Raw genomic sequence first — 23,331 nt, forward strand, 5'->3', positions numbered from 1 at the left:
TGAAAGTCTCAAGCATGAAAGGCTGGATGGACAGCCATGGTTCCTCACAGGATCCTACACCACCCAACACCTGCAAGCATCCAGAAACAATTTTTTCAGGGCATTGCATTACGATCCAGGGCGAGCTGCAATCATTAAGGTGCAATCAAAGTCAGACGATGCTAAATCACAGCAACACAAACCTGCAAAAGCTACAGATGAAAGGGGGAAGATTAGAGAGATTTAAAGGACATTTAAAGCCATTAATCTAATACCTTGCCTTAGAAAAAAAGAGGGAAAGCAATTTAATTAACATCCAGGACAGCAAGCTGAAGGGATGTTACACACTTACACACTCGTGTCAACATCAAAAGAGCCTGGCCTTGTTTAAACTCATTTTAAGTAATGAAATTCCATTCTGGTATATGAAAGCAAAGCTATTTTATGAATAGTTCTTTAAATCTGGCATTTTAAGGTGAATTAGATAAAATAGCATAATTGAAAATGATTAGAATGTTGTTGCTTGTTAAAAATCCAGCAAACTCTCACTTTGGAAAGACTTGGGCGAGAGTGTCCCTTTAACTCAACACTACAATAAACCCCAGTGTAGCTCTCGAAACACATGGTATTAATTTAGCTTTGCTTTTTTTTCTTCTTCCAAAGTGTTCTACGAGGGTTTGTTAAAGTTTACCAAATGTGGCCGAATTTCAAGTAAAGGAACAAATGCAGATGTAATTTTCCACTTTACAGCCTGTTTATGTATTGTGAATTCCTTCCTAGGAGACGGGTGCTTTCATGTCTTAATTGGATTGTGTGACTGCGGCTTTGTCTAACAAATGCACATTTTCAATGCTAATGATCGACAGTCACAACCCTGAATTTGCCTAAAGCACTTTGACTGCGAGCCTAATGTGTAATGAATAAACTAATACCTTATGTTTTAGCAGGAACATGAAACATTTGAAACACCTCTAGAGCCGCACCTTCACCCTGCTGCTGGCCTCCTGCCGGAGGTATTAAATGAAGGAAGTAAACACTGAGCGGGTGCACAGATCTGCAGAACAGCTCAAGCTAATCAGGAAATGATGATCAGTGAGAAAGACACTTGGTTCGTTAGTTCAATGACATGATCGTGCAATAAAAGTCACTAAAAAGTTCAATGATAAACAGTGATTGGCAGTCTGGTTAACAGAAGCACTTTATGTCTTCAAAGCTAATACAGTGCTCAGCATATATGAGTACACCCCATTTTGAAAATGTATATTTTTATCTATTTCTCAATTCATATTGGCAATGTATTGTGTATTTAAGCAAAACATATATTTTAAAATAATATTTTAGTCACAAAACATATTTAGAAATTCAAACAATACAAATAAATTAATGCTAAATATTGCAAAAAAAAATAAATAAATAAATAAAAAATTATAACCTGAAAAAAAATCAACAAAATTTGTAAATTTTTTTGCTTCTCTTGTTTTTTCATCTTTTTTAAAATAGTTTTTAATATTTTTCTCTAACATATAAATTTGGGTTTACTAATTTTTTTTATCGTTATCGTAGGCTATTTTGTTAGATAAGCTCCAGATTTGGCTTCAGTACTGACTAATCTAATGTATATGCATAAATATAATATTAAATATATCAATTTAAAAGATAGCTTTGTGAAAGGTGTACTTATATATGCATCACATATTCAGTGCTGTTGTTCATGGAGCATAGTGCAGTCCCAAAAGAGCCCTTTCTAATTTTAAATCATTATATTTTGCCACGATCCATTAAACTACTAGGTTTTAGCCATTTGTCAGCAAGAAGTGTCGAATAATTTAATCAAAATGCAGCATTATCAATTATTTTATCAATTTAACAAATAACAATTGAACATTTTCACCTACACTGGCATTTAATCAAGCTATTTGCATTTAATATGCTTTTTTCCATGGATACACCAAATTAAGTCTGACCGATATGTATAATTTATATAGACCATCAAATAATAGCAATGTGTAATTTAAAAAAAAAATGTATCAATAGATAATGTGCTTGTACATTACTGCTCAATAAGCCGTCACTTTAAAGCAGTAGTTCCCAAAGTGGGGGGTCACGAGACGATGAGGGGAGTCGCTTGGTGATTTACAAAAATCTCATGTTATTAAACTATTAGAATTACCATATTTTATGCATAAACTACAGAAGATAAAAACTGTTTTAATATATACTTAATAATTAATTAAGTACATATAATTTTTTTTATTACATAACCCCCCCCTTTTTTGTTGTTGTTGTCTATATGCTCGTGTTTATATAGTTCCTATTGGTGTGCACGGTTGTGTGTGTTCACAACAACCTCCAAGCATATTGGGGGTTGTGAGTCACTGGAATTGTTATCTTGGGGGTTGCGGGCTAACGTTTGAGAACCCCTTTATAGTGCTAATTAGTGTGAACTAAACTATATAAATGGCAATAAGAAATTTCTTACATTTTATATTTAATTGCATATTCCTATTTACGCTTTTATGAGAAAATGAAGATACCCACAAATTAGGTACAAGTACTTTCGTATAAAATGGCCCTTTAAAGGGAAGGTGCACAGGCAGATTTCAGAGGTCACTCTCCTGTGTCAGCAGTTATACCACATCATAATAAAGGTTCAGATTACTTTTGCCAATAATTCTTGTAATTTAATATCAGTTAAAGGTAATTGCCAATATCTCAAAGTGAAATTGAATCAGTTATCAAACACACATTAAAGGGTAGGTCACGGACTAATGAAAATTACCTCATCATTTACTGTTGCTCATGTGGCTGTAAAGCTTTATAAGTCTCTTTCTTCTGTTAACCAGAAAGGATATTTTGAAGAATGGTTTACTGTAAAAAAAATACTGGGTTCCACACAATCCCTTCATCTCATCTCAACGCAAATCGATTAAGTTAAGTCAGTGATTTTCACAAGTTTAAGTTGATTGAACATAAAACAATTAAGTTGTCCCTAAAAAAACTATAGAATTGTGTTCATTCAACTCATTTTAAATAAGTAGTTTGAGCAAGCAAGTTTGAGTGCTGGGACCCATCAACTTCCAAAGTAGAAAATATATTACTATGAACGTCAATGGGTGCCAGCGACCAAACATTTTTCAAAATATCTTTTTTGTGTTTTCATCAGAAGAAATACTCATATAGGTTTTGAACAAGCGAGGAGGAGGAAATAATGGCAGATTATTCATTTTTAGGTGATCTATGCCTTCAAATATTCACTTACTAGTATCCACAACAATAGTAATATCGGTACATCTAATGTATAAATGATTGCGAAGTACACATGAACTAAACAAATCAATGTTTTTCTCCAGCAATTCCAGCCTCTTGACCAGTTGAGGTCCTTAACAAAATAAAGGCCTAGAAAATACAACAAAAAAAAGGGAAAACTGTATAATGCTCTCCTCACCTTTCCCCTCAATTTACCTCTTAACAAGTCTGTGAAGGACCACAAGCTCTCGCCGCAGAGCAAGTAAAGCAGACAAAACCAAATCAAGAAAATACATTAGTCGCAGCCTTATTTCCAAGCAGCCAACCAAATTCTGCAGGCTTATATATTCTGCTAAACCACGGACACAGCCCCATATGTCAGCCCTTAGCAGACATGTGAAATGCAGTGGATTTTCCATCGAGGCCTGGGGATTATTAAGAAGTTGAGCTTGGAAGAGAGGACGACCACATGTTTCTTGTTGAGCCCTGACCGGAAAAAAAGGGGAAGAAAGTAAAAATGAGTTGATACACAAGGCATTAGTGGTTAACCAAGAGCTAATGAGGGAAAAAAGAACAACAATGAGCTCAGATGTGACCGTTTAAATGTGCAGTTTAAGATTTCAACCCCTCCTGGCTGTGCATTTACCTCGTGGTTTAAAAGTCCATTTAAAACGAGCTCAACAAGATCAACTTTTTGTACCTGTGTGATCTAAATCGAACCCCCCATCAAACTAAAATGTCAAATTTCTTCAGAAGGAAATCACAACACAAGACTCATGCATAAAAACTCCATCCACAGCCTAACATTAGTCGGACTCACCTGCGGCCAGTCAATAAATCCTACAAAATAAAAGAGTCTCTTTCATTTTTCCAACCCCTCCCCCTCCTCATCCCAGGTGTTAGATGATGGATGATGAGGTCAGGGAGGCACGGATCACATGGCAAGGATCAGAGAGGAGCTGGGCAGGAGACATGTTGAATCCATCTAGCTGAAATCAGGCCCATGTGTCCTCCAGAGCCCAGTTATCCTATAAATGAACTTTATTGAGGCAACAAAGTGCAGGACCCTCTGCAAAAACATTAAAGGGGTGACCAGAGGTGACCGGTCCAGGGTGGCTAATGAGAAAAGATGGGGTTTTCCATGGCGTTCCTTAAGGTAAAAGCAGAAGAAAGCACAGGCAATACAGTCACTAATAAACTGAAAATATCTCAGCGGTGTCCCTGCAGTGAGTTTAACAGATTTAAAACTTTACGCTTTATTTCATGTCGTTTCCATGGCGACACATCAAGCTTTAAAGGAGCAGTTCACCCAAAAATGAAAATGAACCTATAAATATTCTCACCCTTAGCCAATGTTTCTCAACCATGTTCATGGAGGGCCACCATTTTCACGTGGGAATGGTGGGTGGGGAGAACTAGCATTAAAGGCACAGGCAACAAAAACAGCTACATTGTGTTCAGAGCAGAAAATCCAACATTCTGGAAGTTATAATGAATAATCCGATGGGTGTTTCGAGCTGAAACTTTTCAGACAAATTCTGGACACAAGAGGCTTATGTTAAATTTTAAAAAAGGGGAAAAACAGGTGCCCTTTAACACCCTTGGAGTGTATAGGTTAGTTTATGTGACTATTCAGCACCATTATAAAGCATAGACAATAATATAATAAAATAAGATAATATAAAATCTTTACTCCAATAGTCTTACAGAAAAAAGCCATACACGGGAATGGCTTGAGAGCGAGGAAATTATGGGATAATTTTCATTTTTGGGTGAACTATTCCTTTAAGAGGAGGAGTATCCAATTACAAGTTTTGGTTTGAAATTACATTCTGAATTCTAAACATTCTAAATCCTATATGTGGGATGGTTCTTCCTGTGGGGCACAGAAATAACTTTGCTCATTGGGATAAGATGTTGAAAGAGATGAGAACTACTCAAAAGGTAAAGAAAAAAAAATCTGATTAAAATAATACAAAATAAAACGTGGAAAAAGATGAAAAGGGCATTGGCATGACATAAAGAGCTCTGTGGTCAAAGTGAGCGTGAATCACAATCTCAAGAGTGAGCTACTAACCACATTAAAGCAACATGAATGGGCTTGATCGCCCCAATCCCAGTCTGCCCACCTACCAGGGGGCCAGCTAAACAACAGGGTTGCGCTGTGATCCTTATGGACGTGATTAATGGTAGAGAGAAGAGAACGAGAGGGGAGTGATGGGAGGATGTCTGGTTCTGCTTATAGTCCTGGAAATGAGATTAAAGGGAAAACTCCAAACAGATTGAATTGTATTTGCCATAATTGCTGAGAACAGCTTATGCAGGGCAGGCCACAAATAACAGACTCATAAAAACAAGAGAGTGCGAGGGAAGGAAGGGGGAGAGAGGGAGCTATCCAAGAGCTATCGTTTAGGCAATCAAAGACAACAACATCAATTAATAGGTGTGTGATGATTTATACAATGTTGGAAAATTGACCTTCAGCATCTTTAATAACACAGTAGTTGTTGTTGTATTGTTATTATTATTATTATAGCATTTGAATAAAACCCAAATCGTCTAATCTTTATGAATCCTGAAAATAAAGTCTGACAATTCTCCTCGTTCTGAAGCTGCTTACTCTTTGCTCTCAATTAATCTCTCCTATACCCTGTGAAATAGTATCATGTAACATCTAATGTCTTGGAGATTGTGGTCCCTTTATGAGCTTAGACTAGTAGACTCTTGATTGGCTCTGTAAGACTCGTCTTTAATGCATGCAACTCACTATTTAAACTTCATATCAGAATATAAAAGTAATTTAGCACTGTACTTGTCTATGAATAGATCAAAGAGAATCCCAGGACCCCTATTCTCAGAGATCAACAAGCTTGTTAAGACCACCAACAACCTTTTTTTTTTAATGGCTTATGACGTTTCTGTAGACTTTCATTTTTAGACACAAAATTGATAACATCCATTTTTTATATATTCCTCCAGAAACTACTTTAGATATTATAACTTTTACTCACTAATAATACATCAGTGGCTGAGCATTTAATTATTATTTAAACACCTCTACCAGTCAACTTAAAATCATAGTTGCTTCTATTTTAGTTCTCTTACACTACCTGACAAAAGTCGCCCACCAAGTTTTAGAAACAGCAAATATAACTTGACTTCTAGATGATCATTTGGTATCAGAAGTGGCTCATTTGAAAGGCAAATGCCCTCATAAGAATCATGTGAATGCCAATGCCCTTTTCATCCTAGATTGGCACTTATTTTACCAAAATAAAATATGATCATAGCCTTGATTTTTAATATTTAATTAGAACAGTAGGACTGCACCCAATATATCCTCTGCAAGGACTCAATAACTTATTAATGAACGTCATCTGGAATGGAAAAGAAAGTGTTCTTTGCAGGACTTCCAGAGTTCATCAAGATTCTTTGGATTCATCCTCAATGCCTCACGCCACTTTACCCCAGACATGACCTCAATAATATTGTCTGGTGACTGGGCTGGAAAATCCTGGAGCACCTTGACCTTTTTGCTTTCAGGAACTTTGATGTGGAGGCTAAACTATGAGGAGCATACCTGCCAACACTCCCATTTTTTCCCGGGAGTGCTCCCGTATTTCAGACCCATCTCCCGTACTGTTCTGTCTCCCGGAAAACTCCCGGAATTCCAAACATTTTCTTAATTTATAGACTTAAAAATACTTACATTTTGTTAGATTGGTCAAACTACTTCAAAATGAGCTGAACACAATTCTTGAGTTTTTTTTGGGACAACTTAATTGTTTTATATTCAATCCACTTAACCAAAAAATAATAATAATTAGTTAACTAATCCCTTCATGTTGTCCCAACTCAAATCTATGTTTGAAATCCAGCATTTTTACAGTGCTTCTCTGGGTCCAATCATCCAGGGTGTAATGTTTCACCCTGATCTCTGTTTTGAATCCCATATCAACCAGATCATGTTTTCTTTCACCATAATATTGTCCGTCTACAACCTTCTTTAAATACTGAAGATCTTGAAATGTTGTTCATGAGTTTATTATGTCAATTCAGTTTATTTAACTCCTCGTTCTATGGCCTGCCCAATAAAGACCTGAATCACTTGCAGCTAATCGATAAATAAAAAAAAATTAATAAAATCAACCCACTAAAAAAAAAAAACAACCAACAACTACAATCGGCCCCAGTCACCTATTGTATTCAGTTTGCATTTCTTGTTTTAACTTCCTACGTCTCAGAATTAATTGTACCCTATATGCCCCCTGCTCTTACTTTGAGATGTAGCTCTGAAAAATCTGCTTGCTGTACCCAATTCGTGACTAACTAGTGTGGGTGGTAGGGCTTTCTGTGTTTCTGCTGCCAAGTTACCACAAGGTATTTTCATTATTTCCTACTCCAGACCTTTAAAACTGCACTCAAAACTAACTTATTTATTTACAACATGTTTTCTTAATTGATTGATTGATTGACTTTATGCTTTGTAACTCATCTGTATAGTGCATGCGTATTATTGCATCTCTGTCCACTGATTAGCTGTCCATGTTGCATGCTATTTGTGTACACTTCTGTTGTCCATGTTGTATACCATTTGTGTACCTTGCATTTTCCCTTTTTCTGTTTGTTTGTGTTTCTATTTACCTTATGAAAAGTGTCATTGGGTGTTTGAAGGGGGGCTATACAAATGAAAACATTATCATAGTGGTTGATAGGCAGGAAAGTGCAACATAGGCTCATTCTGAAAACATACCCCTAAATAAGTTTCGGGAGATCACAAATTATGTAGCCAGAAGTATGTACGCTTTGGGGCAGTATGAAGCAGTTCCTTTTACACACTAAGCAGCTGACCGCTTGCCTCCGATAAACTGCTATCCTGCTGTTACCAGTTTGTCCAGTTAGCTCGCTATGTACGATGGCAGAGAGGAGTTGACCACGATGACGGGATTCGAATCCAGTAAAGAACGGTTCCAGAGAGCGGGTAAGACAAAAACAGAAGCCAAAAAAATAAAATAAATGAGTAAATAACAGGGTGAGAATGTGGTAAAATCTGAAAATGTGGTAAAAATCTAGACGAGGCTTTTCTTTTCTGGATTGCTGTTGTTTGGGTATATAGGAAGTGGGGTGGGCAGGTCAATCAGTGCTTTTGAAAACACTATTGGTTGGGTTTAGGGAAGGAGGAGGGTGGGTCAGTCGATTATTCAGTGGCCATCTGGTGGATTTACGTGAGAACAAAAGGCGCAAATGGCACTCGCAGAAAGAAATCTAAAAAAGCGGTCTCTGAGGGTTCACGAAAACAAAACTGCAAAAATGTAGCTCCTGGGACGTATTTGGTGCTCTCCAGAAATGTATATAGAGGTACGGTTTCAATGAGCCTGAGTTGGAAAAGTGTGCATGATTACATAAATGACACCAGACTCATTAAATCATGTTGTAAAACTAATGATATGGATTCGTTCGTTAGCACAACTCTATTTGATTTTAAATGCAGTAGCAGAATCTTAAATATTCATGGGAAGTACTGTCTTTTCTGTATTCCTTAAAATCATTCAGTTTTAAAAGGAAAGTTAAACACCAAGGTGCAAATCAATGCAAACCCCATGAGGAAAATGAGCTCTCAATCTTGTTATGATTGGATTTAAATACACATGTGCATTCACTTCAAGGAGCTGGAAAGTCCTTCCAATGGCAAGGTTCACTTCATAACAATCCAAGACAATTAATCTTTATCATTTGCACAAAGTCAGTTTAGTCTAAAAGAGGCACTTTTATTGATGTTAGACTCAAACATTCGCAAAACAAAAAGAAAAAAATGAGCGAAAATATGTCAAAAAGGGGGAAAAAAAACTGACTGATGATTGTAAGTGAACCGTTAGAATGTAATACTAATAAATAACAAAACTGTTATAATTAGTCATCCCGACAAATAGTACCAGTTAATACCAAATCAAATCAAGTGGGCACAAGGATGGTATTTGTTTTTAAAATAAGTTAAATCAATACTGAAAAGCCACGTTAACTCATTAAATCAATTGAGCAAATCTGTTAGGAAATTCAACAAATAATATCACTTCATATAGAGTTTTACATGTAGAAAAAACCCCACAAATAAGAATTGAACAGTCTGAAACCATAACAGTTGTGCCTTTCCATTCCAGTCCTGCTGAATTCTGCAAATGTTACCACAAACATGGCGTTCATTCATCAAATTAGTACAAAGCCTTGTAAAAGGTGATATATCTCAGATTCGGGAAGCATCAAAAGGGAGAATTCCAAAACGCATCACATTCTCCTACACAAAACCACACATCAAACTTGGCCAGCCAAGTCACACACTAGATGCGATATCAGCCAGGATACAGGACCATGTAGAATAGTGTTAAATGCTGTGATCATTCATGAGGACGTGGTCTGCTGCCGAAGCAAAGCAATTTTGCATAAACACTTCAGTACTACCTTTTTCCTATATCAGCCAGTCCAGTAGACACCCACTGACTCAAATGCATCACACGCGTTTGAAACAAATGATCCAGTGTATTAACATGGGCCCAGGGCCAAACTGGACAAGATGCATAGAAAATTAGTCTGTAGTGACTTTTCATAATGACTTTGGACCACAACAATTATGAGATCTCAAAAAGAAGTGTGTGCAAATGACATTTACTGCAGTAACAGTGCAGATTATGCTCTTACTATTTACTGGATGTGCACGAACTTGCATGTAATAACTATTACTGTGTATTGCTGTTCAATCACTATAGCACTTCATAAAATCTAGCTGGCCCAGGGACTGCTGCTATGCCCACCACTCACTAAAGCCTCTTCTCTAACCAGATCATTACTATAACCATTGCAATGAATACAGTAACACTGGACTGAGAACAGCATGTTAAAATCCCTCTAAGTTCTAAAAAAAAACAGACACATAGCTCAGAAGAAGGCTATAAAAGTGGAGGGAGGGAATGTTCTTTAAACTGTAGTTAAGTTATTTCAACATGAATAAAGAGGTACATGAGACTCAATCACTGTTAGTGTGCAGTTAACATCTTTTCAGCATCCCATACTTCTCATTGACTCTAAAGCATGTAGCAATGGCATACATATTTAAGCCACTGTGCTTATTCAAGATTAAATCATTATCAATGTCTTGCATGTTTATAGTATATGTGCTTTTGGATAGGTTTAGCTATAATCTACATTACAGATTCAAATTGTTAATGCAAACACTACCGAACCCAACCAGAAGAATATGACTGAAGATATCCAGAGCAGTATCAAACTGCACTGAGCTGAATGGGAGGTTACTGTGTGAATGATGAATTGGAGTCAGTGTAGTCTCAGTGTGTTGACTTCAACACACAAAACCTTGTCTCATTCGAATGATCTGCAATAAGGCAGCTTGGACGTCTTCATCCATGTGACCCTTAAAGAAAAACAAGAGAGCAGCATTCAATCAGTATAATCAGTATCTTACACAATCTCTATACAATTACATGCTATGAACTGAACACTGTCACAATGTAATACTATAACCCTATTATCTTGCATTTTACGATTTCATCTACACTTAAAAGATCATGCACTATTATAACCCTTTTAATAAATGGCCTTGAAGAGAGAGCAACATAAAAAGGAAAAGCTGTTGGAAAAGAAAAGAATTCTTCACACTCGACACACTCAAACACAATTACCTGTGCTGCACTGAGAAGATGAGTTCGATAATTGAAACCACTTCTCTATGTTGCCTCTCAGCGTCCTGTTTAGATGAAAAAACAAGACACATCAGGTAGTGTATTATAAGGTCTTGCAAGGTTAGATGGTTAATCTGTTTCACACAATACACCTTACAGTAACAACATTTCAAGCTGTTTACTTGAATTACACACACAACTTAAAATATGGAGGTAGAAGGTTTTCTTCTTAACCCACAAATTCTTTTCTATTACTTTTTACATTCACACTTATACTTCATTTATAATGTTGTACATAATTTATAGTACACTTGTTGTTCAGGGGTTGTTTTGGTGTTTTGTTTTACGGAGACAAGTAACAGGTAACAATGCACAGGATTGAATCAAGACTACACACTTTTTTTTTCGTGCTACTTACCATTCAAAAACTAGATTGAATTGAAAACTTGATGAAAATGGCCTCGGTAAATTCAGCTGCCATCAAAAACAAGTTAATTTACGTTTTAAAATGTATAAAAACTTAAGTTATTTTAAAACTGTTTCACAAATTTACCATCACAAAAAATGTTTAAATTTGAATTATGCATTGTTTAAATGTAAAGTATATAGTCATTATACAAAGATCACCAAATTTTTAGATAATTATATATAACTGTATTATCCTGCAGCTGCTCTGATGACAACCTGAGAGAAAAATCAGTCCCTGTTGCCATTTTATCAGCCCCAGTTCCTTGCCTCTACTTTTTGGTTATTTATAGTACTGTCCTCAGCATATACGAGTACACCCCTCACAAATCTCTCTTGTAAATTCCTATTTTTAATATAAACCTATACAAAATTATATTTGAGCATATACATTAGATTAGTCAGCACTGTAGTAGTCAGTAGTTAGTCAGTACTGTAGAAGTAATTTACAAAGAAATGTATAGGCTCCACAACTCGACATATACAAAAGCAATCCCACCTATAGTGAGTTACAAGTCAGCATTACTGATACAAAACATAATTGGATTCTAGACTTTAAAAAATGTTTGTTTGTTTGCCATCCCATGTCGCATTTCTTCCATGGGCAACACATACCTTAAGCTCCTAATCCAGGTTTCAAAGACATGCACGTAATCTGATTTCTAATTTTGTAAAATTGGTTTCTTTGCTAAGATCATACACAAAGATACTGCCTGTGATGTATATTTATCTCACATTTCTGAGGTGTCTCCAAAAATGCCCAATTTTGGCTCTGGTGACAGATCAATCTTGTATGCTTTAGATATAAAATTAAAAACGTTCTGCCAAAATGAACTGATTTTATGGCATTACCAGAAAGAGTGAGTCAATGTACCTTTAAAGTTAACATTTATTGCACAATAAGGATACATTTGGGTTATCTAACAAAATCTATGATAACGGCCCAAAAATAGTACACCCAAATTTATATTACAGAAAAATATTAAATACAAATTTAAAAAAAAAGAGAAAAAAAACAAGAGAAGCAAAAAAATTTTTGAAAAATTGTAGGTTGTAATTTTTTTTGCAATATTTTGCTTGAATTTAATTGTATTATCTTTCAATTTCTAAATATGTTTGGTGACTAAAATATTACTTTAATAAATATATCTGTTTTGTTTAAACACACAATAATAATAATACATTGCCTATATTTACTGAAAAATGGATAAAAATATTCATTTTCAAAATGGGGTGTACTCCATATGCTGAGCACTGTACATAAGGCTCTAAAATCCATTATGAATGCAAGTCAGTCAGTAAAGGAGTATATTTTTTTAAGTCCAAGGTGATGGCATGTCATATTTGTGGGCAATTACGAGCAAATCCACTGGCATGTGTATGTGCACAGAGCTACTCACAGCCAGCTGCTGCTGGAGGCTCTTGACCTGGGCTTGGAGAGTGTCAATGTGTTGAGTCTGTCTCTTGTTGGGCGTATTGCCAGAATAAGCCAGCTGGGATAAGCCATTCAGAGCCTGTTTCAGCCTTTCAACATCTGCCAACAGCTCTGTGATCTGAAACAGAGAACACCTTGTGTACTTATAATCGGACAAAATATCAGCCACTTATGGAAAAGGCTCTTCCACATAACGAATCAGTGTAGATTTTTAAAAATATAATAAAAATCTCACCCTTTTGTCTTTAACTTCAGTCTGCTCAGAGGATGCCTGAATCCTTTTCTGCAGTTCTCCAATGGTGCTGAGGGATTCCTCGTATCTCTCTTTCAGATCTCGGATTTCCTTCTCAATAGAGGCGCTCTTGACTTGCAGGGCCTCGGTTTCTGCTATTGCCCTCTTTTCACCCTCTCTAGCCTGGGTTGTTTCCCTGTACAGATCCTCATACTGCTCATCCAGACCTGACAGCCGATCCCCAAGTTCGCGCACCTTCTCCTCCAACCTTTGCTTTTCAGCTTTCAGCTCTGTCACCTGCTCTTCGTGGCTACGGAGGTCATCCAGAGCGTGTGTGGCTCTGAGGAGCTCAGTCTGCAGAGTGGAAACGTCTTCAGCCCTCTGCGCACTGGTTTCCTCCTCCTCCCGAAGGGCCAAGCGGAGCTCATTGACCTCACGCTCTAGAGCGTCTTTAACCTGGCTAAACTGGGCCTCTTCACAGCTCTGACTCTGAAGTTGTTTCTCGATTTCATGAACACGCTGGACCTCCAGTCTGTGAGCTTCACTTAAGCTCTTGCACTCCTTTTGCGCCTCCTGCAGGCTTCCATTCAGAGAACTCTGCATGGCCTGAAAACTGCTCAAGGTGGATAAACTCACTATTGAGTTTCTGCTGAAGACTCTGTATCTCAGAAGTGCACAATGCATTTTGCTCTTCAAGTTCGGCCCTCTGAATTGTAACCTCTTTATATTGCTGTTCCAACTCCACCAATTTCAGACTCAGCTCCTCAACCTGACCCTTGAAGTGATCCTCCACTTCTTTGTGCTTCTCGCCAGACACAAGCCCTGTATGTATTTTCTGCTGCAACGACTCGATTTCATCTTTCATTTTTTCATTCTCTTGCCTTTGGCTTTTCCCTACAGTCTTTTCGTTATTGTACATCTCCTGAACATTGGTAAGTTTATCTTCCAAATCCTTTAAAGTGGTGTTGAACTCCATTTCTTTTTCTTCCAGAGTGGTCACTGGCACAAACTTTAACTGCAGTGCCTCTTGAATAGTGTCCAGCTCTTTCTTCTGTGCTTCGATTTCCTTGTGGAGCTTTGATTCACTTTCTTGAGCAGACTGGTACTTTGAGAAGGCATCTTGAGCTCTTTCCTCTGCTTCTGATAAAGCTTTGCTCATGGTGCTTTTCAACACCTCATGTTCCACAAGACTGACATATTCATTGTCCAACTTGGCCTGCACCTTCTCAAACTCTTCTTTCAACATAACATTTCCTTCTTTTGCCTGCTGTAACTCCTCATCTCGAACTCTACAATCGTCTTCCAACTTTGCAATTTCAATCTTAGCTTTCTCCAAAGCCTCCTCCAGCTCTGTCTGCATTCTCTCGTACTCCTCCTTTGTGACAAACTTGGTGTCAAAGCTCTGCTTTAGTGTTGCCTTTTCAGCTGCCAAAATCTCAAGTTCACCGACTTTCTCCTGGTATTGATCTTGTAGGCTATTAAAAACTCCTTCTAGTTCTGTGTTGCGTTCTGTGAGTACAGCCATCTCACTCTCATAGCGTTCACAAGGTATGTACATGCTCCTCAAGTTAGTAATGTTCTCACAAAGAGAGGTTTTCTCCTCCTGCAGCTTCCTTAGCTGCTCCTCAGTCTGTTTGTTCTTCTCTGTCTCCTCTGTTAATCTAACCCTCAACTCCTCTACAGCGAGTCCCATAGACCTTTTCACATCCTCGTGGTTTTCCAAGGTCACAAACTTGGTCTTCAGATTGTTGCTGAGTACTTGCAGCTCCTCTCTGAGCAGCTCTCTCTCGTCTTCACCTTCCTCCACTTCACAAATTAACGACTGACACTTTGAAGTCACGTCAGCAAGTTTTTTCTTTAGGGTTGAGTTTTGCTCTTCTAGAGCAACCCGCACTCGCCCGTGCTCTTGAAGGGGAACGGATTGCCGGTCGTCCATCGCACGATGGAGCTCTGCCACTTCTTCCAGGACACGGTCATAATCTTCCCTTAATTCAGCCAGCTGCAGCTCCTTCTCGTCAACAGCATTGGTAAGAAGGTTCTTCATGTTGTCAAACTTCTCTCCCGCAACCATTGTGGTCAACCTGACCTCTGCAGACTTCACTTGACTCTCCATGTTTAAGAGCATCTCCTCCATTTCTTTATGGTCTGCTTGCAATCGCACTCAGCTCTGCAGTGAGCCTCTCAACCTCCACAGCCAGAAGCCCTTCACTTTTCTTATACTCCTCCAACGCTTTCTCACTCTGCTTCAAATGGTTCCTGACCCGTCCAACCTCAGCAGAAGCTCCTTCATACTTCGCCTTCACCTCATTCAGCTGTGCTTTAAGGTCATCGACAACTTGGTTATTGAGATGCTCCTTTACCGCCACCACATGAGCCTGAAGCTGTTTCACCTTTGACTCTGACTCTATCATTCGCTTCTGCACATCTCCCATGGCTTCTTCCAACTCTTGTATCTGCTGATCCGACTCACACTTTATCGTCTCACACTTCCTGGTCACCTCCTCACAGTCTTGAGACTTGTTTGCAAGAGCCTTTTGGAGGTGAACCACCTCCTCTTGTGCAGCCTCTTGCTGCCTGCGGACACATTCAAGCTCTTGGCGAAGAGTTTCAGAATCACTAGGCACGGGCCGAGAAAGCTCCAAAGGACGCGTCAAAGATCGAGATGCTCCTACAGGCTGCAAGATCTGAATAATTAAAAAAAAAAAAAACACTGGGCATTATTATAAATATCAAACTATGTGTATATATATATATATATATATATATATATATATATATATATATATATATATATATATATATATATATAAATACAATTATATATCTTATATCTGTGCTTGATTGAAGCAAATATTACAAAGTGCAAAAGATGTTCTCCTTTGTATAATAACATTTTTGAAAGTAGGTATTAAAAAAAAAAAAAAAAAAAAAAAAAAAAAAAAAAAAAAAAATCGAATTTGTTTTTTTTTTTAAATGAACACATATTCTGTTTCTAAAGAGAAATATATACCTAGAGCCAGTATTTATTTTGTTTTTAAAGTGCAGCATGTTTATGTCTTAGTTCGATCTAGTATTGTGTGTAAATGACTTGGTCAAAGTGATTATTAAAAAGGAATACATAAATTGTCATAAGATTGGGATAGTAACTTGTTTGAACACCAAATTGGAACTGACTGCCATTTGTTTTTACCACATGCATTTACTATTGGTTTCAAATCAGTGGAAGGTAAACAGCACTTTTCCAGTTCTGCAGAAAATGCTTATTTGGCTCATTAACAAGAGATTTCAGAGAGGCCAGGTGATTTAAAAAATATACTCCTCACATTTCGATTTTAAAAAGTTTAATATTATTAAAAAAAAAATCATTTTTTTAAATTAAGTAATTTAAATTAACATTACTGCCAATAATAGACCATTTTCATCACAATTGAATACCTTACAAAGAGAAATGGATAATGATATTGTTCTCAATCTTTTTCTCAAATAAGTTCACAAAAATAAATAAATTAATTAATTAATTAAATAAATCACTCACTATCTAGGCTAGATCCTAGGTCAGACATTTGATCCCAATTTAATAGGTGCATTTTCCCATCTTTTTAAGGGTGCAGTGGCCTCGAAAATAGGTGAGAGTAAAAAAGTTTCTTGTATTAATGTGACAACAAAATTGCATCCACCACATCTGCCCAAAAGCTGATCCTGGGTATAGCATGTCCCTTCAGAGAACAGAGCTAATAAATCATAAACCTGTCTGACACTGCAGGCTATGGAGGTTGTGAAATGAAATGAAAGAGAGAGAGCAACTTATCTGACTGCCACCGCCTCACTCCTAAGCTTAACACAGCTGACACAGCCGGTCTGCATTACTGAACATATTCAGAGGAAAAAATATACCTAAAATACCAAAACTTGGAAGAAAGTGTGTAAAGCTTGCGCACGCTCAGCAAACCTTTATAATCAGTGCATGACTTTTTATTTTTAGTCTTGAGGACAGCAATATCTCCGTATAAAAAAAAGTTCTCAGACATACAGAAAGCATACCATACTTTAAAGGCATGCTTTAACCTTAATTCCGAATTTAACAGTCTTTTAAAATATATTAAAAATATATATTTAGCAGCAGCACAACAGTAATTTCCTGAATATTAATTAAGTCCATATCTTTTCCATTAAATACTTTAAATTTAAAGTTGTTTCCTTGAATGCTTTGGAGGTAGTTAACATGATGAATAAAATGATATATAAAATACAATTCTTTTTGCCATTGTCTGTTAAAATATTTGTTTAAAATAAATAAAGAAGGAAAGAAAGAAGGAAAGACGGAAAGAAAGAAGGAAAGAAAGAAAGAAAGAAAGCTCACCTGTGCAGAGTCAAAGCTGTGTGACTGTCGAACTAGCACATTGTCTTTTCCTGCAAAAAAACAAAAACAGAATAAACACACACATGCATGAATGTACTTACAGTGCAATTTACAATGAGGTCTCTATTACCAAGGGTTGTAATTTATCACAGTCTAAAAATCCAGATTTCAAAGATTAAATCACCTTTGATCACAGACTGGCCAGGGTAATCTTCCTGTAAAACAAAAAACATGCAAATTTATTCAACTATTCATCCAATTTGGATCATGATCTGCTGGATCTGGATTTAACGAGCAGCAGCCCTTGATGAGCATCTTGCAAAAAGAAGAAAAAAAATCTTTAACTGACCAAATGGCTCCGTTGCTGGACTCTCACAGTCTCAATGGCCCTGGCTCCCTCCTCTTTCTCTTTGGCAGAAAGTAAACGCTTCAGCTGTTCTTTCTGATGTACAAAAAATAAACATGCATATTTAACAGCAACAAACATTGAACCTTTAAAAAAAAAAAACCTGCACTCAACCTACAATGGATGACAATAGGCAAGGTTCACTATAGTAGAAAAAAAAAAAAAAAAAACACATGAATTACCTCCTTGTGTATGTCCTCCACTGTTGACTTCTCCTTATATACACAGGAGAGAAATATAGGACAGGAGAGAAAGAATGATATAGAATACATGCATTACACAAGATATCTGTAGAACTACCGCAATATGCAAAAATAACTGCCTGCTCAGTTAAATACAGTACAGATGAGGCTAGATTTACTGCAGTGCTGAAACATCTGCTTAAGGCACAAACTTCTACATAAATTGGGCAATTATTAAAAGACTGGAGAAAAAAGCCACCTGGCTGAGTTGCTGCTGAAGCATGTTAACTTTATCAAGCAGAGTTCTCTGTTCCTGGTGGAACTTCTTTAGAGTCTCCTGCTGGCTCTCGTTCTTTTCTCCAGGTCCTAGAAAAGGCAAAAACACACAGTCAATTGCAGACAAAGTCACTCAATGACCACTGACTTCTATTAATACAGAAAATGTCTATGGTCACGCCTAATAATAAAAAGATAAGTTACAGAATGCATCAATGAATGTGCAGGATCTGTTCTATTTAAGAAATAATATCATGGGGCCCGCCTCAATCTGCTCCCAAGGGTGTGAATCAGTAGGTCGTGTATACAAATTCAGGCACTGTTAAGGGCAGTAATGAGCTTGGTTCACTAGATATTGGGACACTGGTTGTTACATGAGACAATATATGTACAGGAGTTTTTGAATAACAACATGACTGATTGATATTTATTGTCTGATATAAGTTAAGTACATTATAGATAAATAATTTGACAGTTTCATATACCAGCAACAGCTCAACCATTAATCATTTATAAATGTTTCCTAGATTGTTGTCTGACTATGCTGATGCACCTGTCCAACTATGCTAATGTATTGTTAAATAAGTAGTTAATTTCTATAAAAAAAAATAAATAAATAATTATAAAATAAATAAATAAATAAAAAAAATTATATATTTATTTATTTATATATATTTTTTTTCCCGTACTTCAAAATTCTTTTAAGGGAACATAGTGGTAACATTGATGCTTCCTGATTTTCACTGTGCTTTATGGGACTTTTCAGAGAGCGAATGTTTCAGTGCACTGGAAGAGTTTTGAAACTGAGATGGCCCTTAAAACAGTTGACCCCCCTGACCAGTGTTCTGCCTACTGAACGAGGAAACTGACAGAGATGCACCCGTGGAGATAATTGGCCCTTACCTGTATGATCTTCTCACGGTTAGGGGTTTCAGACACCATCTCAACAGACTGCAACTGACAGACAGAAAACTATAAATGTTAAGGATGGCTTTTTAACTAACTATGCATCTCATAGTATGAATAAATGGTAAAAGATTAACCAACAAATCTTTATGAAATAAATCTTTGAAAGACTGAAAAATCCTACTGACAGAAAAACCATGTGGTTGTGTTATATAATTTTAGAGAATACTACTATTCAGATGCTGCTCTGCATACACTTCTGATTAATTGTAACGTTAAAAAATGAGTAGGTGAAGTTTATTTCTGTTTTGAAAAAGTTTTGCTGCACATTTAATGCCTTCAGGTATTTTTTTTTTTACAAAATTGCACTTTGGGCATACACAACTAACCTTTTCAAACTTTAGGATGAGAAGTGTTCTAATTATTTAAAAAAAAGATCTAGATATGGATAATTTTAGGCCTGCACAATATTGTTTCAGCATCGATATTGCAATGTGATAATTCCCAATAGTCACATGGCATAATACGCAATGCTAAGTCTGGATTATCCTGTAATTTATCATTTGCATGCGTTTTGAAGCCTGTGACTATAATGATGATGATTTTATACAATGGAGACTATACAGTATTACTTTACATTTGATTATTCAATTTCTGCACCTGAATACCATTAGACTTCTCAGAAAACCTTTTTATTGTATTTATCTATGCTTGTAGTTTGTTTATTATATTTTATGCAGATACACTTATATCATAATCAAACAAAGTCATAATCTATTTAAAATTATAAATTCTTTTCAAATACAGCTATTCAAGTCATCTGGTGAAATTGCATTTATATTGCAACATATAAATCGCAGAAAAGCAAAATATTGCAATGCCACATTTTTTCAATATCGTGCAGCCCTAGTTGCTAAAATGAATTTTGTCTTACTTCCATTGAACACTGGGTGGCAGTAATGTGTAAAAGTTTCCACAGTACTGCAGTCAGATTAGCGCATTAGGACAGTGAAACTGGCTATGTGATAAGAAATTATATTAGCCAGAACTAATTTATTTTCCATTTAATATGATAGATGCACAAGTGCTGAAATGAGAAACAAAGAACTAAATTGCCCTCTATGCTCATCAATCATAAATCCCATTTGTATGATTCTAGTCTTGCCGCTCTAGACGGCTTCATTGAAATTGCAATGAGGGCAGCCTTTTTCTCTGTGCAGAATGTGTGAAGAAAATATATCAGTCTGTTTGAGAGTCAGTAATGAAACTCAGACACCAATAGAAGTTAACTAGCAAAAGAGAGAAAGAGAAAACCTTGAGGGAATATTGTGTGCTTTTCTAAAGGGATAGTTAACCAAAAAACAAATTCTCACATTTTATTCACCCTTAAGATGTTTCAAACGCTCGATTCTTTCTTCTGTTGAACACAAAAGACGACATTGAGGAAAGCTGAAAAATGGCAACCATTGACGTCAATGTAATGTAATGTAATCTAATGTAATGTATTGTATTTTTTATTTAATGCCATGTCAGCAATCAAGGCTATTTTCATGGCAGGAACCTTTCAATAATATACAATTAAAAATCAACAAACAAATTAATACATACATTAAATAAGATTTTTTGTGTTAATACATGATAAAAATTCTAAAAAAATTCTAAAAAAATTTATAGTAAGGGGAATTGTGCTGTACAAACACTGAGTAGGGTTTTCACCTTGGAGCAAAAAACCATGGTTATTCTAGTATGCCCAATATGACATCTGGTAAAAACCACTTGATCAAATCTATTCTTGAAATGCCTTAAAATTCTGTGTGAGATTTCAGGTTGGATTTCATGTTATTTATTATTTTCCAATGCATCCCACTCCTCTTGCCCCATTGACACCAATAGTAAGTAAAACAAATACTATGGAAGTCAATGTTTACAAGTTTCCAGCCAACTTCAAAATGTCTTCCCTTGTGTTTAACAGAAAAAAAGACAAATAGATTTGTAATTGAGTAAATGATGACAGAACTTTTGGTTATGGGTGAACTATTAAATCCATTTAAACTCATGAATACTCCGGAAAAAATTAATAAAGTGAAAATGCTGTGTATACCTGTCTCTTTTTCTGTTCCATCTTGGCAGCCTCTTTTGCTGTGAATACAAATAAGTAACGTTCAATTAGTAATTCCCTGAACATAGGAGGATGCTGATTTACCCTCAGGAACTATGGTATATAGCTTGTACTTTTCATTTTGAAGCATAATGCTGAAACAGAACTGCTCTACGCTCTTGTCAGCGAGCATTTGTCACAAGCTCTTGGGGCTTTGATCTCAATAACCTTACCACCTGATAAAGGCCTTTTCAGACAAAAGTGATGCAACAAAGTAATGTGAACTGCAGGGGGAAAAAAAGGATTAAAAACTGCCGAAAAAATTGCATTCAGCTGATATACACCAAGAAAAGCTGAATTTTTCATCAGCTTCACAGAAAAGTTTCACAATTTTAAAAAAGCACACTTAAATGGAGAATAAAAAACACACTTAAACACAAAAGATAATGAAATGGAATAATGGAAAAAAGAAGGTAACAGAGGCAGCTGGTCACAATGATAATGGCAATCTGCCGTGCAGTTATTATCAGCAATTTCTTGGTATATTACTTCTTTCTGCTCTGGTCATTTGTTGCAGATTTGTCTATTTGGTGTGCTTATTCTGGACAAAAGCTTTTCAGTCTGTGAAGCTGCAATGAGCAACTACACATTATAACCTGCTTGATTTTGCCCTATTTCATACTCATTCACTGTCAGTTTTAAACGTATAACTTTCTCTCTAATTTACACCTCGAATGTCCAGTGTATCAGAGTTCTGTCTGATGTGACAAACAGCTCATGACACCAAGAATAAAATGCAACAGCCCATAAAATTGCACCTCCAACCTCATTTTCCAGTCACTGGCTGATGTTAATATACAATAATTGATCAAGTATTTCGCTGGTAAACCAGAATGCTTTTGTTATTTCTGCATTTGGCAGTTCAGTTAATGTTAATAATCTTCTAAAGTACTGTCCATTTTAATTCCTTTCACTTAATGAATTTACGCATTGCTCTAAAATTTACTTGCCCTCAATTCCCTCCAAACTTTTCTGAAATTCTTTTTTCTACTAAACCTAAAATAAGATATTTTGAAGAAAGCTGGAAACCAGTAACTACTGGCTTCCATAGTTGAAAAAAAAAAAAAAACAATGTGGAAGAGAATGGCTAGCTTTCTTCAGAATGTCTGCTTTTGTATTCAACAAAAGAAAGAAACCAATTGAGGGTGAGTAAACAGAATAAATTTTAATTTGAGACAAGTGAAAGGTTATAAATTAATGACAGAATTTGCAGTTTTGTGTGAACTAGCCCTTTAACATTGCAGACCTACAAAAGTGACAATATAAAAACAGAAAGAACTAAAAACCTTTGGCGGCACTGTCCAGGTAACTCTTGACAAGAGAGACCAGTTCCTGGTTTTTGCTGAGTCGTGCGTAGTGATAACTGTCATGGCTGAATCCATCCACAGCAGTGACATCAGCTCCATGTTTTAACAAAACATCCACGGCATCCTTACAGGCGTACTCACAGCCAAGAATCAATGCGGTTCTGAGGGAACAAAGAAGTGAACAAACAAATCTTTAAAGATAATTGCCAACGACACCAAAACCCATTTATTAAGGTCTCTAAAATTTCTAGACAAGAACAACACAAATACAGTTTATATTCCTCCATCCACAGAAGTAAGCTGTGAACGTCTGAGACTTTGGCCCTATTTACACTAATATGTTTTGGTTTTAAAAGAGTGTTTTGGAATGAAAATGATCCACATCCACACTGGCGTTTCACCTAGCATTTCTGAAAAGATCTTCGCCCACACTACACCACTAAAAACGCACATTACATGACCACACATACACTCTGGCAAGCGTTGCAGCTTATGTGGATGTCTAAGCTCCAGGCAGTCAGCAGGTGCTTTGAGCACACTTCCTCAGATGAGAGCAGCGCACCTCAAACAGTTCATCAATGATCTTCCGCTGAATCTCCTCTCACTATAGTTGTTAACTGTGATAGTTGTTAAATCTAGTCTCTATTTAATGAATCTTTGGTCTTTTGAATCTATTACCTGTTCTCAG

General features: G+C 36.5%; 2 protein-coding genes and 1 long non-coding RNA gene across 3 annotated transcripts in view; all 3 read right to left on the bottom strand.

Annotated features, from left to right (window-relative positions):
• The window catches only part of LOC130232047 (uveal autoantigen with coiled-coil domains and ankyrin repeats protein-like), a 67,643-nt gene that overhangs the window by 27,190 nt on the left and 17,122 nt on the right, over positions 1–23,331 (bottom strand).
• Positions 10,158–15,211, bottom strand: LOC130232046 (uveal autoantigen with coiled-coil domains and ankyrin repeats protein-like). Its single transcript, XM_056461672.1, is given in 6 exon segments — positions 10,158–10,648; positions 10,917–10,948; positions 10,951–10,981; positions 12,782–12,934; positions 13,052–13,660; positions 13,662–15,211. Coding segments are annotated over 6 exon segments (2,418 nt in total). The 5' UTR covers positions 15,183–15,211; the 3' UTR covers positions 10,158–10,576.
• LOC130232048 (uncharacterized) lies at positions 17,592–17,820 on the bottom strand. The gene is made up of 2 exons (XR_008838084.1): positions 17,758–17,820; positions 17,592–17,623 (listed from the first exon to the last, which is right to left on the bottom strand). It is a non-coding gene; the product is annotated as an uncharacterized LOC130232048 (long non-coding RNA).

This window comes from Danio aesculapii, chromosome 7 (assembly GCF_903798145.1).
Source record: "Danio aesculapii chromosome 7, fDanAes4.1, whole genome shotgun sequence".
Taxonomy (NCBI): Eukaryota; Metazoa; Chordata; class Actinopteri; order Cypriniformes; family Danionidae; genus Danio; species Danio aesculapii.